The 15,728-nt window shown below is 40.7% G+C and overlaps 1 protein-coding gene across 2 annotated transcripts in view; it reads right to left on the bottom strand.

Moving 5' to 3' along the window:
• LOC122065942 (AIG2-like protein D) overlaps positions 1-15,728 on the bottom strand; it is a 31,888-nt gene that overhangs the window by 8,170 nt on the left and 7,990 nt on the right. For both annotated transcript variants that reach the window (XM_042629776.1, XM_042629775.1), the window contains exon 3: positions 815-907. In XM_042629776.1, coding sequence (XP_042485710.1) covers positions 815-907 — 93 coding nt within the window. The remainder of the gene's footprint in view (positions 1-814; positions 908-15,728) is intronic.

Below are 15,728 nucleotides of genomic sequence, written 5' to 3'. Positions count from 1 at the left end.
TGGTAAAATGGGATACATGTATCCAACCCAATATAATTGGAATTACGCTTTGAGTTGATTAGAGATACTTCCCAAGCATGGGTCTTTGATCGATGGAATGCTTGCTGTCAGCATCTGTTACTGAACATCTTGCTTGAAGCTCTGTTCCCATGTCGGTGTGAGCTGTTTGCTTTTAGCTCTGTTCCTAGCACAAAATCTTTGGCTTTCTTTGCTTTTTCTTTGTCCTTTGCCCTCCAAAATACTGTTCAAATAGTACAGCTTACCACAGCGTCACAATCTCAGACATGCTACCGACAGACTTTATTAAAAATATATCTCAATGCATGTGTGTTAGTTTCCTTGTAATAAAAACCATTTGACCTGGTGTTTGACTGCTTGACCTTCACAATGTGTTGGAGGAGGAACCATATTTCAGAATATTGGTTTCCACCTTGCAACAAAGAAACAAATAATTCGCACTCTCCTCAAACAAGGTGCACCTACTTGCCAATTAGAAGCCTAAGACTCTTTCAGCGATCAATCCGCCAGGAGCATTTGTCATACATGTGCACCATGTGAAAGATGTCATCATAGCTCCATTTAGAACTCTTATGCTACAATCTGATAAAGGATACCCCCAAGGTTCTTCGTGTCAACCAAACATGCTCTAAAGTTCCAATTAGGACCCTAAGTTCTTAGGGTAGTTTTGATTAATTTTTTTAAGATAATCCTTGTTCAAAGAGACCTCAGGCATCCTTTAAATAAAAGCAACAATTTTCTCCCTTTTGTGAGAGGGCACAATGCATATATAGAATATTAATTTTGTTGTACTTACTATAATAGAGACGTCAACAGTGCTTCTTTCATACTCAACATCCTCAAAAGTATCCAAAACATATAATTCAGGATCTGTGATACCGAAGAACACCTACAGCATGAACAAAATGTGGTGATACAGTCAGTGATGGATGCTTTCCATTTATAGAAAAGAATATGATTGAATTTCATCAATGAAAAAATAAAAAAATAAAAAATAAAAAAACGTAAAAACTAAAAAGTTAAATTTTCCCTTGCCAACAAGGATATGAATTAAGGATTCAATAGAAAATAGATCCATGATATGGTTTAGAATAATTGCAAGCCTAGATGGAGCCCAAATATCATTCAAATTCAGAAAGTAATGAATAATTTATACAGCTATATAACCAGATAGAAGGAATATTATTATAAGAGCAATGTAATGATTGAGAAATAACTCAACTTATGAAACCCTTTCCCAAACCAAATACAAGGCTTTTTGTTTGATGGCAGCTTAAAGGAGAGAAAATAATTATGATTTAAATAACAAGAGGTATTCAAAGTGAAATTTTCTCCTTCACATCCGATGAAGAATGGATGGAAAAAAAATCCAAATCCTATGGTTGTAATGGGATATAAGGTGAATATTAGAAAATACATGAAAAGCAAGATAAAAGGAGAGGGAATAGAAAGAAAGAAGGAGAACTTCTGATCTATAACTTAGAATCACAATTACGTAAGGAATAGGGACAACACAATTAAAAAATAAGAGAAAATCCTGGAAAGGAGGCAAAGAGTGGGACAGAGTTGATATGAGAGAAACCCCTACTGGATCTGATATTCAGTGTAAACAGAACCTACCAATTTAACATAAAGATCAGAATACTATTCTCTAACAGTTCAAAATAGATATAAGAAGGCACAGTAAGTTTCATGAAGGGTTAATGACGAAAGAAAACAAACAAAAATTATCCTGCGGAGTGTTGATTTACTGTGTACTTGTGTAGTGCTATCTTTACCGGTGAATCTGAATCTGAAGTAATAGAAGAGAAAGAAGGATAAGAGTGTATATATATAGGGAGAGGGAGGGAGAGAGAGAGATAGAGCAGGGTGGGGAGAAGAAAGAAGAAGAAAAGATAAGAAGAGATAAGAGCAGGGGCAGGGGAGGAAGGTATGAAGGGATCAGCTCCCTAGAGGCTCGAGTGAGAATCTCAAAAAACTTAAATGTTTCATTCTTTATATCTCAAAAGATAAGTATTATGTAGGTATTTATAGAGTTAATTACTTATGCAATAAGTAACTAATTGCTTGTGCTATAAGTAACTAGTTATTTGCATTTCAAGTGACTATTTAAAAAAAAAAATTAGAACTTATCCATAAAGAAATTAGAAACCTCGTCCCATAATATAATTACAAAATTACTCTCCCCTAAAGCTACTAATTACAATCACGTCACGGTCAACCATAACCCACATATAATCCAGCCAAAAATAACTTGGCACTTATAATTAGACAAACCTACAGAATCCTACACATAACTTACACAAAATAAGGATACCTAGTTTAAAAAAAATACCATAATCAATAATAAAGTTTTTTGTGTGAATAATAAAACATATAAAACAGGGGAAAAAGAATAGGGGGGTTTACAAACAATAAGCCTGTTCCTTGGGGAATTAATAACTGATCTGTAGGGGAGGGAGGAGGGCTTTGAGGAGACGTCAAAGAAATTAGCATTCCAAATCTTATCAAAGGATCTGGAGTTGAAAATCCATCCACAAAGCTTGCGCTCCATCTAGATGTGACTAATGGCGGCAGCAAAGGCTAGTCTCCCAACCAAATCACAGATAGATCTCCTGGAAAAAGTCATGCCAATCCAAATCCATTCTCTCAGGAGGAGAAGGGATTTTCTTCTAGAAGGCCAACACTTGGCAAGGACATGCTTCCAGATGGAAGAGGAGAAGGGACAGACGAAGAATAGATGGCTACTATCCTTAGAGCCATTCCAACAAAGGCAGAAAGAAGGAGAGACAGGTAAGTGACGGTGAATATGGAATGCTTGGGTAGAAAGGCAGCCAAGTAAGGGCTCTCCCGGCAATGAAGCTATGCTGGGAGATGTAGGTTTGGACCAGATGACCTTAAGCCAAGGATTGGGGGGCCTTTATAGCGGACAAGATTCCAGGCAAAGGAGCAGGAGAAGAGACCAATGGATGAGGGGAACCAGATGGTTTTATCAGCATTAGCAAAAGGGGGAAGGTGGGGGAGGGATTGCCAAAAGGAAGCCAGAGAGGGGTTCCTGGGGGGTAGACCAAGATCCATGGGAGATGATAAAGGAGACAGGAGAATTTCTAGGAATGCCAGAAGAGTAATCTGTGCGTGGACCAACTCGAAGAGCAAGAACACCAGCCAGGTGCCAGAGATCAAGCCAAAATGAGGCCATTACCAATGGCGGCTTTGATGGAATTAATGGCTAGTGGCCTAGCCGCGAGGATCTCTTGCCACACCCAAGAAGAGTTGGGCCTAACAGAAATAGTCCAGAGGGATTCATTACAAAGAAGGAAGTGACCCAAACACTGGGTTGCTTAGAGACTAACCTCCAGATGAGCTTAAAGGATGCTGGCAGAGTCAATATCCTTGATTCTTCTCAAGCCAAGGCCTCTTTCAAAAAGGGGAAGGCAGACGAAGGACCATTGGAGGGAATGGAGGAATTTGGCAGAATCTGTGCCTTTCCCCAGAAACGTGCTAAAGAGGGATTTGATGGACTTGCAAACCAATTTGGGTAGATGGAAGACACCTGACCAGTAAATGTAGGAGTATAGAACTGATCGGATGAGCACCAAATGGCCCGCATACGAGAGAAGTTTGCCTTTCCATAGTCTCTTCCGGATTCGGCTTAACATTGGGGCACAGTGGTGGGCAGTGAGCCTGGAGGAGATTAGGGGGAGACTAAGATACTTAACAGGCAGAGAACCTAGAGGAAATCCGGTGAGCTCAGGCAACCAAGCATTGGTGAAGTTGGAAACACTCCCGAGAAAGAGTTGGGATTTACACTGATTGGTCCTCCAGCAGAGGACTCTACTTGTCCACTAGCCTTGTACATGATTCACAAATCTTTACATGAAGCTGGTTGGATACCCTAACCAGGTGGGGAGTTCACACTCAACCCAATCTTCCCAGCAACAGAATGCTAAACGTCAGCTGACCAAAAGACTAAGATACCAGGTCCCAACAACTATCCATTGTAGAAATAAAAAACACTTGGATACCCTAACCAGGTGGGGAGTTCACACTCAACCCAATCTTCCCAGCAACAGAATGCTAAACGTCAGCTGACCAAAAGACTAAGATACCAGGTCCCAACAACTATCCATTGTAGAAATAAAAAACACTACAGCTTTCAAGCTCCACACTCCACATACAACAGAGACTGCTCTTCCCAATCAGGACTTTTCCAAGAAAACAGGAATTTCACAGAAAAAAGTAATAAATCATCCATAGCGGTAATATTTCAACTGTAAGTCACTTCTAGCATGTATTACAAAGTGGAATCATCAATTTTTACCAACCAACTTGACCAAATGTGAGCCTATCTATCAGAAGAGCTTGTGAGATGCCAAAAAAGCTCAAAGAGGCGCGAAAGCTATCATTTTTTAGTTTCCGCAACCAGATCAGGAAGTTTATAAACTCAAAATTTATACCATTATTCAAGGACCCTAGGGTGACCTGAAAGGTACCAACACCTTGCTCTAAAAGCCCCGGAGTGGAGAGAACAAAAAACTACAATAGCTGGCTAACTACCTGTCTCACGGCAGAACAGTTCACACAAATTTGAGTTGCAGAGAAAGAAAAGTAGAGATCACCAGTTGAGAGCAAAAGCATTTGACAATAGACCCTCAGGTGACTCAAATTGAAGCTAGTCCCATCTCCGACTGAGTTCAGATGAGAGAGAAATAGTGACCGGTTCCCAGGACTGGCAGTAATGGTTCTGGTTCTGGTTCTGGTTCTGTGAGATTTGATCTAAGCACTCACGAACACTTCTTATTCTGTTCGTTGAGTCTTGATTCAAGTCCTCACATGATATCCTCTTGAAGTCTTCACATGATGATCTCTTCCCTGGAACCCTCTTACACTTTAGGGTTCCAAAGTAAGAGAGCAGACCAGGATGGGTTCAGAATCGACTCTCAAAACTATTCTCTGTACGGATACCAAGTTCACAAGCAGCAGCTATGGAAGACAAGTAGAGAAAGGAGAAAGAAGAAGAAGATGAGTGACTTGATTCGGATTGAAGGAAGTAAAAGACCTAGGGGCAGATCTAAAATGACCTTAGGAGAAGTAGTGAGGGAAGGCATGCATAGCTTAGGCCTTGTATCAAGTATGACGTCGAATAGAGCAGAGTTGGAAAGTGATCGAGATAGTGGAAAGCCAAGAGTGTGAGTATCTCTTGGAAATGGATGTAGGCAAGTGTGCCAAGCTACTATCTATTCATGTGTACCTATGATTTTCATTACACCCCTTAAATTCACCATTGCGGTAGAAATTAGTGTTAGCAAGGTTTTCATTCTGCATTTTTCCCAGTTCACCCCATTTTGGGTTGCCTACACAATCCAACAGCGGCAAGATCTTATTTCTTTCTTGAATAGAAAATTCTAAAAGGGCATATTCAATCAATACGAATAAGCACTGACTAGTAAAGAAATCCTCATCTAAGGCCACCATGTAGGGTATATCCCCTTTAATTTGCCTCCCGGACAAAGAAATAAGCACCAACTCCATACCAATGTTCCAAAAAACCAACCATTTTCTCTTCCCAAAGCAAATGCTTTTCAAACCCAAAACACCCACCCATGCTTTCAAAATCCCAAAAAAAAAGGGGGGCTTCACAAAGAAATAAGCACCAACTCCATACTAGTGCTCCAAAACCCTTCTCCACAAGGCATCACTCTACCAACCATTTTCTCTTCCCAAAGCAAATGCTTTTCAAACCCAAAACACCCACCCATGCTTTCAAAATCCCAAAAAAAAAGGGGGGCTTCACAAAGAAATAAGCACCAACTCCATACTAGTGCTCCAAAACCCTTCTCCACAAGGCATCACTCTATTCGGTGCGCACATCAAGGTTTTATTAATAAAGGAAGTTCTTCTAATTCTTCACTCGCCCTGCTTCCTCAGTTGGCAACAGTCTCCCAAATCACAATGTGAATTTTCCTTCCTTTTTCATTTGACCAATAACTCTATCAAAGGAAGCTATGACAAATCTTCTCCATCCTCTTTGCCACCTTCCTCAACACTTGTGTTTCACATCAATGTACTTTGGATAGGGTTACACATCCACTAAAGGAAATATTATCTATGATGCCAACTAGACATTCTTTCTTCCACCTTTCACAATTGGTTACAGATGTATTTCTTGATTTTCATTTTTGGTTTTGATAGGTAATAATTTATTGAGAGATCAAGATAAGCCTCCAAAAGGAATCTGTTGAATACTGCATTATTATAGGACTTAGTTTACTTAGACTCATGTATGAACTAGTACTTCTAGTCATGTAAGAACTAGGACTTCTAATTTGCTATAAATAAAGAAGGGAATGTGCCCTCTAAGGTACAAATCCAAATTTACTCAATTCTACATGGTATCAGAGCGGGTCTGATCACCAGTGCCAAACCCAAAATCCCAACCCATTACCTGTTAACCCTCGCCAGAAACCCAATCCAGGGAAGAAAACGACAAAAAATCTCGCCTGAAACCTCACCTGCGACCTTCGTTGGCCTTCATACAGACCAGGAACACCACCTGAACCTGCGACCTTCGCTGCCATTAAACTTCCACCTGCAACCTTCTTCATACAGACCAGGAACACTGCCTGAACTTGCGACTACACCTGAACCTTTAGCCTGTGACTTCGCCTGAAACCTTGCCGCTGCCTGAACAGTCCCATCTTCCCCTTGCCTGCCATCGATCCAGCCATCGTCACCTGCCATCTGCCATCGCTCCCTCTTCTTCTCCAGTGAAACAAGCCGCCATCGACCTTCAACTTCCTAAATCCAAGCGACGACCTAACCCTAGACTTATACAACTTAACTAACTCACCCTAGACCAAACCGATCGAAACTAGACCACCCTAAACCAACCGGAAACCTAAACTAGTTCACAACTAAACCAATCCTAACCCACTCTTAAACCGACCCAATCCTAAACCAGCTATCACTATACCTAAACCGACCCAAAACCTAACCCAACACATGCACTGGCCTATTCAAAAAAAAATAAATAAAAAATAAAATATCCCATGTCTCTCCTAGATTCTCTCCCTCAGTGGTCAGTGTTCTCCCACTGGGGGCCCTTTGTCTTATCGTTGCTTATGCTTAATTAGCTCTGGTTTGGTCATCTTCACTTGTCATTTCTTGTTCAACCTGCACCTATGGCGTCTAAAGATTCTGGGATATCAGTTACTCAAGAAGTAGGGGGCGTTCCTCTGGACATGATTACCCTCTCTTCCCTACTAGCACCATCAAGTTGGACGGAAGCAATTATCTGATTTGGTCTCAGTCTTACTACCTGTCGATTGCTAGTCGTGGTTATGCCGGTTTTCTCACTGGTGATTCAGTACGCCCTCCTACTGCTGGTCTTGCTCAGGACAAATGGGACACTGCCAACTGGATGGTAATGTCCTACCTTATTAATTCTATGTCTTCTTCTATTGCTCGAACATATCTGTTACTTGATTCTGATGCAAAGATTTAGAAAGCCGCTAAAGCCACTTATTCTCAAGTGGGCATGCGTGCCCATTGTTTTGAACTGAGGAAGAAGGTTCATCGACTACTCAGAAAGAGCTTTTTGTGCCTTAATATTACACTGATCTGCAGGGTATGTGGAATGAGATTAATTATTATGAGACTTATCAACCTGTTTGTGAGGCTAATGTTGTTGGGTTTAAGAAGCCTGAGGAAGAGCACCACATTTATGATTTCCTGGCAGATCTCAATGTGGAATATGATCAGATTAGGCTAACTTGCTTATCGTGATCCATCACCCAACCTTAAGGAAACCTATTCAATCATTTAGGCTGAGGAACAACGTCGACTGAGATGTTACAACATGTTTCTCAGGATCGATCCGCTCTTGTTTCTTCTACTGGTACAGGTTCCCGGCCTATTACTTTATTCACCTCTAACAAACCGGTTATTAAATGTGACTTTTGTGGCAAGGAGCGTCACACAAGAGAGACTTGTTGGAAACTTCATAGACGTCCTACTAATTCTCGTGGGCGTAATCAAGGTCGTGGGAAGACCACTCAAGCAAATCAGTCCGAGACTACAGTTGATTCTGATAGCTCCACTACTACAGTTGCATCCTTCTCAACTGATGAAATGGCTATGCTTCGTCGTATGTCAACTCAAATGGGATCCTCTATTACTGTTACTGCCTCTTCTCTGCCAACAATCACTGCCTCTCACTCAGCCCACGCAGGTAGTATAGTTTGTGGTACTAGTGCATCTGTAGCCTCCCAGTCCTGGATAATTGACTCTGGGGCTACTGATCACATGACCGGTTTACGTACCTTCTTTTCTACCTATTGTCCCTCTCCAGGTATTACCAAAGTTTGCATTACTGATGGTTCCCTCTCACCGATTGCTGGCTCGGGTTCTATTCAACGTTATCCTTCTTTATCACTATCCTCTGTGTTACATGTTCCTAAGTTTACTACTAATTTGTTGTCCATTGGTAGTATCACTAAGGATTTGAACTGTAAAGTCACTTTCTTTCCCACTCACTATGCGTTTCAGGACTGGGTGATGGGGGCAATGATTGGCAATGGTAGAATGAGTGGTGGTCTCTATTACCTAGACACTAGTCCCTCTCGGGCTCTACACACTTCATCTGATTTGGCACTCTCTGAACTTTTGGGATGGCATCAACGTCTGGGTCACCCCCGTGGGGCACTTTACCTAGATTATTTCCAGCAGTAGTTTAACACTATACTATAGACCAATTTATTTGTGATGCGTGTGTTTTGAAAAAACAAACTCGGAATGTTTATCCTCTTTCTGATCATAAAAGTACTATTCCTTTTGCTTTATTCTGATGTTTGGGGACATGCCCATCATGTCTCTGTTTCTGGCTATAGATGGATTGTTACTTTTATTGATTGCAATACTCGTTCTACTTGGATTTATTTATTGCATCATAAGAGAGAGGTTTTTAGTGCTTTCGGGAATTTCCTTGCATGGTTAGGACCCAGTTTGATGCTAAAATCAAGATACTGCGAGCTTACAATAGGAAGGAATATATGGATGGTTCTTTCAGTCTTACGTGGTTGATCATGGGATAATTCATCAGACTAGTTGTGCGGATACTTCGGCACAGAATGGGGTGGCTGAATGCAAGCTTCATTATCGTGGACTCCGATGTATTTTTGTGGGATATTCACCCACTCAGAAAGGATACCGGTGCTATCACCCACCTTCTTGATGACTCTTTAGTTCCATAGATGTGTTATTTCATGAGACTGAGGCTTACTTCCCACCTCTTCAGGGGGAGTCCTCTGCTGGTGAACAGGTGATTCAAATTACTACTTTTGAGTGTCCTCTATGCCTTATCATAGATGATGGTGCTACTCAAAGGGTTACTGTAATAAAGACTACTAGTTCAGAGGTTCCCATTGGTCCAGAGGTTACTGTTCAGGGGGAGCCATCAATTTAGGAGCAAGAGGTTGTCATTCAGGGGGAGCCACATATTCAACAGAAAACAAAGGATGGTCCAATGATAAAGGTATTCTCTAGGAAAAAAAGAATTGAAACTACCACTAATACTACTATTGCTACTCCATTGCTTCCTGATCCTAAGTCCTCTCTTCGAGGTATAGCCTTTCTCCTCTCTTTTATCAGTCCCTTGATGTTCCTATTACTTGTAGAAAAGGCAATCGAACTTGTACGCAGCATCCTATTTCTAGCGTGGTGTCATAAAATGCTCTCTCCCCATCATATCTTGCATTTGTGTCCTCCTTGTCCTTAATTTCTATTCCTAAAACCTGGCAGGAGGCAAATATAGAACCTAAGTGGAAAGAAGTAATAAATGAGGAGATGAGCGCTCTTCACAAGAATAACACATGGGATCTTGTTGTTCTTCCCTTGCAAAAGCGACCAGTTGGCTACAAATGGGTGTTCACGGTCAAGCATAATGCTGATGGAACTGTGAATAGATACAAAGCAAGACTAGTGGCAAAGGGCTTTACTCAGACTTATGGGATTAACTACTAGGAGACCTTTGCACCTGTAACAAAAATGAATACAGTCTAAGTTATCATCTCCTGTGTAGTGAACCGAGGATGGGAGCTACAACAACAGATGTCAAAAATGCCTTTCTTCATGGAGAGATGACTGAAGAAGTGTATATGGACATTCCACCTGGATACTCTAGTTTAGAAACACAAAGCAAGGTATGTAAATTGAAGAGAGCTCTGTATGGATTTAAGCAATCTCCCAGGGCATGGTTTGGTCATTTTCACAAGGCCATGATAATTGTTGGTTTTACACAAAGTAATGTTGATCATACACTATTTATCCAAAAGGTGGGTGATCGGATTACTGTGCTGATAGTATATGTGGATGATATTATTGTTACTGGTAATGATACAGATGAGATCTCTAAGCTCAAGGCCTATCTTGATAAAAAGTTTGAGATCAAGAACCTAGGAAGACTGAAATACTTTCTTGGCATTGAGGTGGCACATTCAACCAAGGGTATTGTTCTCTCACAGATAAAATATACCTTGGACCTTCTCTCAGAGACTGAAATGTTAGGGTGTAAACTCTTAGACACTCCTATTGAGGCTAACTCTTATCTCAGAAGAAAGGAAGGTGAACCTATTGATAAGGGTCAGTATCAAAGATTGGTTGGAAGAGTCATATATATGTCCCATATAAGACCAAACATAGCTCATGCAGTAAGTTTGGTGAGCTAGTACATGCATGATCCCTATTCATCACGTATGGATGTTGTGAACCGGATTCTTAGATACTTGAAGACAACACCAGGAAATGGCATTTTATTCTCTCCTACAAATCACATGAGGATTGAAGCATAAACTGATGCTGATTGGGCAGGCTCACCGGACGATCGTCGCTCTACTATTAGCTACTGTACATTTGTTGGTTACACATGGCGCAGTAAAAAGCAATCAATTGTGGCTAGATCAAGTGCAGAAGCTGAGTTCCGAGCTATCGCACATGGGATTTATGAGCTACTTTGGTTGTAGGGTCTCCTTTATGACCTAGGTGTGTCCATCCAGGTGCCAATGTTATTATATTGTGATAATAAGTCAGTCATCAATATTGCACACAACCCTATTCAGCATGATCGTACCATGCATGTTGAGATCGATAGGCATTTCATCAAGAAGAAGTTAGAGCAAGGGCTGATCTGTATTCCTTTTGTGTGAAGTGAAAATCAGCTAGCAGATATTCTCACTAAGGGACTTAGTAATAAATCTTTTCGTTTTATTTTGTCCAAGTTGGGTATGCGTGATATCCATGTACCAAATTGAGGGGGAGTGTTGAATAGTGCGTTATTATAACTAGGACTTAGTTTACTTAGACTCATGCATGAACTGGGACTTCTAGTCATGCAAGAACTAGGACTTCTAATTTGCTATAAATAAAGAAGGGATTGTGCCCTCTAAGGTACAAGTCCAAATTTCCTCAATTCTACATAATCAAATCCATAATTAATATACAACAACCACAACATCAACAACAAAAAATTATAAATAAGGCTTCTTTCTGAAAGTCAAAAACCTTATTTCGTTAACTTCCTCTTATTTGAATTCCATAAGAAAAAGTAGGCTCCCCACAGAATAGTCTAGCCTTCTTATACCATCCTCAACCCATGTCTCTTTGGAGTTTGGACTGCCAAATACGGATAAGTAAACTCTTCCCTAGACCCTAGAAGTGCATTAAAATGTTTCTGAGAATTTTCTCCATCGCTGACTTGTGTTCCAGTTCTACCCCAGACTATACATGATTCATCTATGTACAGCAAGTGTGTGATCATGGAACACCATCTAATTCCATGGAGATCTGAAGATTTCCAAACTTCAAGGCCTTTGAGTGTGCCAGACACCTCCTTTCTCAAACTCACTTTCTACCCACTTTTTACTCATCTTTGAGAGCCTTTGGGAAGCCCGATTATCAAATGAAGACCTTCTGACCTCCTCAAAAGACTAACTTCTTAGAGTATCCCAACATAGCATCTTCAAAGGTTTCTTCATCATCATCCAAGCCATCATCCATCTTAAACTGCATATGTAAATAATATTTTTTCAGCAGTACACCCAGGTGATGGAAGATTTTGGTACATTTATCTTTCAGATTCAACCATACTGCCCTTGATTTTTTTCACATCAGTATGTGATGAGTTCTAGTAAATCAAAATAAGATTTTAAGAACAAAAACAGCCACAGGACAGAACTGCAGTGCACTAGCTTAAATTGGATATCTTCCCATCCAGCCAGCCTATTGGGCTGAAATTCTAGTCGAAGGTTAGTGCATACCTGCTGATCTAGCATTCTAGTGTCTAAAATATTACAACGATCCAAGGTTACATAGATGAGAAGACTGAGAACACAAGTAAACCAAACTGATATGCAAGAACAGAAATTTAGGAAGAAGATAAGTAGATCATATAGAGAATAAAACAAAAACAAAGAGAACGGACACAAGGAAGATGGAATTGAACTCACAAGAAGATGGATTCAGTTTACCTTGTTACACATCCACTAACACACCTTGTAGCTTGTTGAAACTGAGAACAAATGGAGAGAAGAGAGGGGGAAGAGGGGATATGACCTGGCTTCACCACCTAGGGTTGCTGCTGATTCACTACAGCAGCATCCACATCTCATATAGAGAACGCAAGTTCTTCAATATCCAAAATCGTGGGAGAGTCCATTCTCTATAATTATAAATTCCAGCATAAGGCATTACATAACTGAATCCTCCATGTGTGGAAGGGCCAGCATAGAATCTCCTAAGACGCTATTACAATGACGGAAAATCTACTTTCTAAAAGTAAAACTGAAAATAGAAACTGCTATGTTGTAAAGACTTAGTAACTAAGAATGGCTACAAATAGAGACCAAGTAGATCCTTTACCAAGAAGCAACCCAACAATAACTTCTAGAAACTTTCTCCAAGCAAGGAAGCAATATAGGGCCCATGTAACCAGCCAAGAATCTCCACCAAGATGTGATGATCATATCTCCAAAGAGGACCCACGCAATCTTCTAGAAACTGCAGATCACTGGCCATATTATGGGGTAGAATATGGGCTTTCGATGGGCCAGGTTTCAACTTAAACCATGGGAATAAATAGGGGCTAAATAGGGGCTAAATAGGCTGGCCCTCTTCCTCCAGCAATGGTACTGTTGGAGCTCTACATCAGTATGCCTCCTCCTTCAATACAGTTGCCACTCTTTCTTTAATTCTTCATTCCTTATCAACTCCTCTTCAGAGTCTGACACCATTTCTTCAGATTTTTTAGCCTGGAACAGTACAATCCCTAGGAATTGGTCCTATGTTGTGTTTCTGTCATTGTGCTCTATGTAGCAAATGAGCAATTCTCTGCGGAGAAGCATTGTCTTCGCTACACTTTGGAGACTAATAGACGAGAGAATGCATCAGGTATTTTTGCGACTGCTACAGCCAGCATCAAGTATGATTGAGAATATCTCTACCACAGTAGCTCTTTGGCAGCCATTATTGAGAAATTAAGAGGGCGTCCTCTTTGAGTCTAGGATGTGCAACTGGCCAGTTTTCTGCTATATGTATTATTGATCCTGGGAAATTTCTCTTCTATGTACTCCAGCTTTGTGCAGCAAGAAGGTCAATTTTGACGAACGTTCGTTGTGGAACCCAGAGCCATCTGGTGTGGGTGGATCTCTTTAAAGATAGACATATGGATAATACAAGTGTCTGTTGGGCTGCTTTTGGGTCTTGAGGCCACTGGGGGGATGAAGATTCAAATAGAGCTGAGTTGGTGTCTCTAGCTAAGGGTTTCATGATCGCTCTGATCTCTGACAAAGAGCTAAAGCCTGCAGTTGTGGAGTACAATTCAGCCAGTGGTTCCTGGCCAGATGAAACAAGAAGCAGGAAGTCAAAGGAGATCTTCTCCCTAGCTTGGGTAGATCAAGGTGCTTGTTTCCACAATGAATGTCTCTCATTCCTGTGGAGAGCAAGATCTGCAAACGCCATTGCACACAATATGCTGAAACTGGGAAAGGCTAAAACCTTTTTTTATTTTTATTTTTTTGGGGGGGAGGTGGTGGGGGTGGGGGGTGTTTCAATCCTGTTGTAACATTTATAGTGGTGGGCTTCTACCTTAATCTTCTTTCCCTTTTTCTTAATATTCGGTAGGAAACAAAAAGGGAGGAGGAAAAGCACACATAGGCTCATGCAATGCATGAGCATATCTGCATATGCATTTCGTAATATTTTTTTCTTGTCTAAAGCCACGTATTCAAGTTTCATGCTTTCACTTTATAATAGTAAATGCCACCACCCCTAAATGTCTGAAAAGAGAGTTAATTCATGTAGAATTGGGGAAATATGGACCTGTAACTTCATGGGCACAGTCTCTTCTTTATTTATAGAAAAATAGCAGTCCGATTCCTTACATGAGTCATATTCCTTTCATGAATCTAAGTAGTCCAAGAGTAGTCCTAATTGAATTATCCAACACTCCCCCTCAAGTTGGTGCATAAATATCACACATACCTAACTTGGACAAAATAAAATAAAATGATTTACTATTAAGTCCCTTTGTGAGAACATCGGCTAACTGATCTTCACTTCGCACAAAAGGAATACAAATTCAGTCCTTGCTCTAACTTCTCCTTGATGAAATGTCTATCAATCTCGACATACTTGGTACGATCATGCTGAACAAGGTTGTGTGCAATACTAATGGCTGACTAATTATCACAATATAGCAACATCGAAACCCGGATGGACACACCCAGGTCATGAAGGAGACTTTGCAAGCAAAGTAGTTCACAAACCCATGTGCCATAGCTCAAAATTCAGCCTCTGCATTTGATCTAGCCACAACTAACTGCTTCTTACTACGCCATGTAACCAAGTTACCACCAACAAATGTACAATAGCCAATAGTAGAGCGATGATCGTCTGGAGACCTTGCCCAATCAGCATCAGTGTATGCCTCAATCCTCATGTGATCTGTAGGAGAAAATAAAATGCCGTTTTCCGGTGCTGTCTTCAAGTACCGAAGAATTTGGTTCACAACATCCATATGTGATGATACGGATCTTGCATGTACTGACTCACCAAGCTTACTGCATGAGCTATGTCTGGTCTTGTATGGGATAGATATATGAGTCTTCCAACCAATCGTAGATACCTACCTTAATCAACAGGTTCACCTTCCTTGCTTCTGAGATGAAAGTTAGCCTCAATAGGAGTATCCAAGGGTTTACACCCTAACATACTAGTCTCTGAAAGGAGGTACGAGGTATATTTTCTCTAGGAGAGAATAATACCCTTGGTTAAATGTGCCACCTCAATGCCAAGAAAGTATTTCAATCTTCCTAGGTCCATGATCTCAAACTCTTTACCAAGATAGACCTTGAGCTTAGAGATTTCATCTGTATCATTGCCAGTAACAACAATATCATTCACATATACTATCAGCACAATAATCTAATCACCCACCTTTTTAATAAATAGTTTATGATTAGCATTACTTTGTGTAAAGCCAACAGCTATCATAGCCTTGTCAAAATGACCAAACCATGCCCTGGGAGATTGCTTTCAATCCAGACATGGCTCTCTTCAGTTTACACACCTTGCCTTGTTTTCTGAACTAGAGTATCCAGGTGGAATGTCCACATACACCTCTTCAGTTAGCTCTCCATGACAAAAGGTGTTATTGACCT

Source organism: Macadamia integrifolia, unplaced genomic scaffold (assembly GCF_013358625.1).
Source record: "Macadamia integrifolia cultivar HAES 741 unplaced genomic scaffold, SCU_Mint_v3 scaffold2155, whole genome shotgun sequence".
Lineage (NCBI taxonomy): Eukaryota > Viridiplantae > Streptophyta > Magnoliopsida > Proteales > Proteaceae > Macadamia > Macadamia integrifolia.
This window is presented reverse-complemented; position numbering and strand designations above follow the sequence as displayed.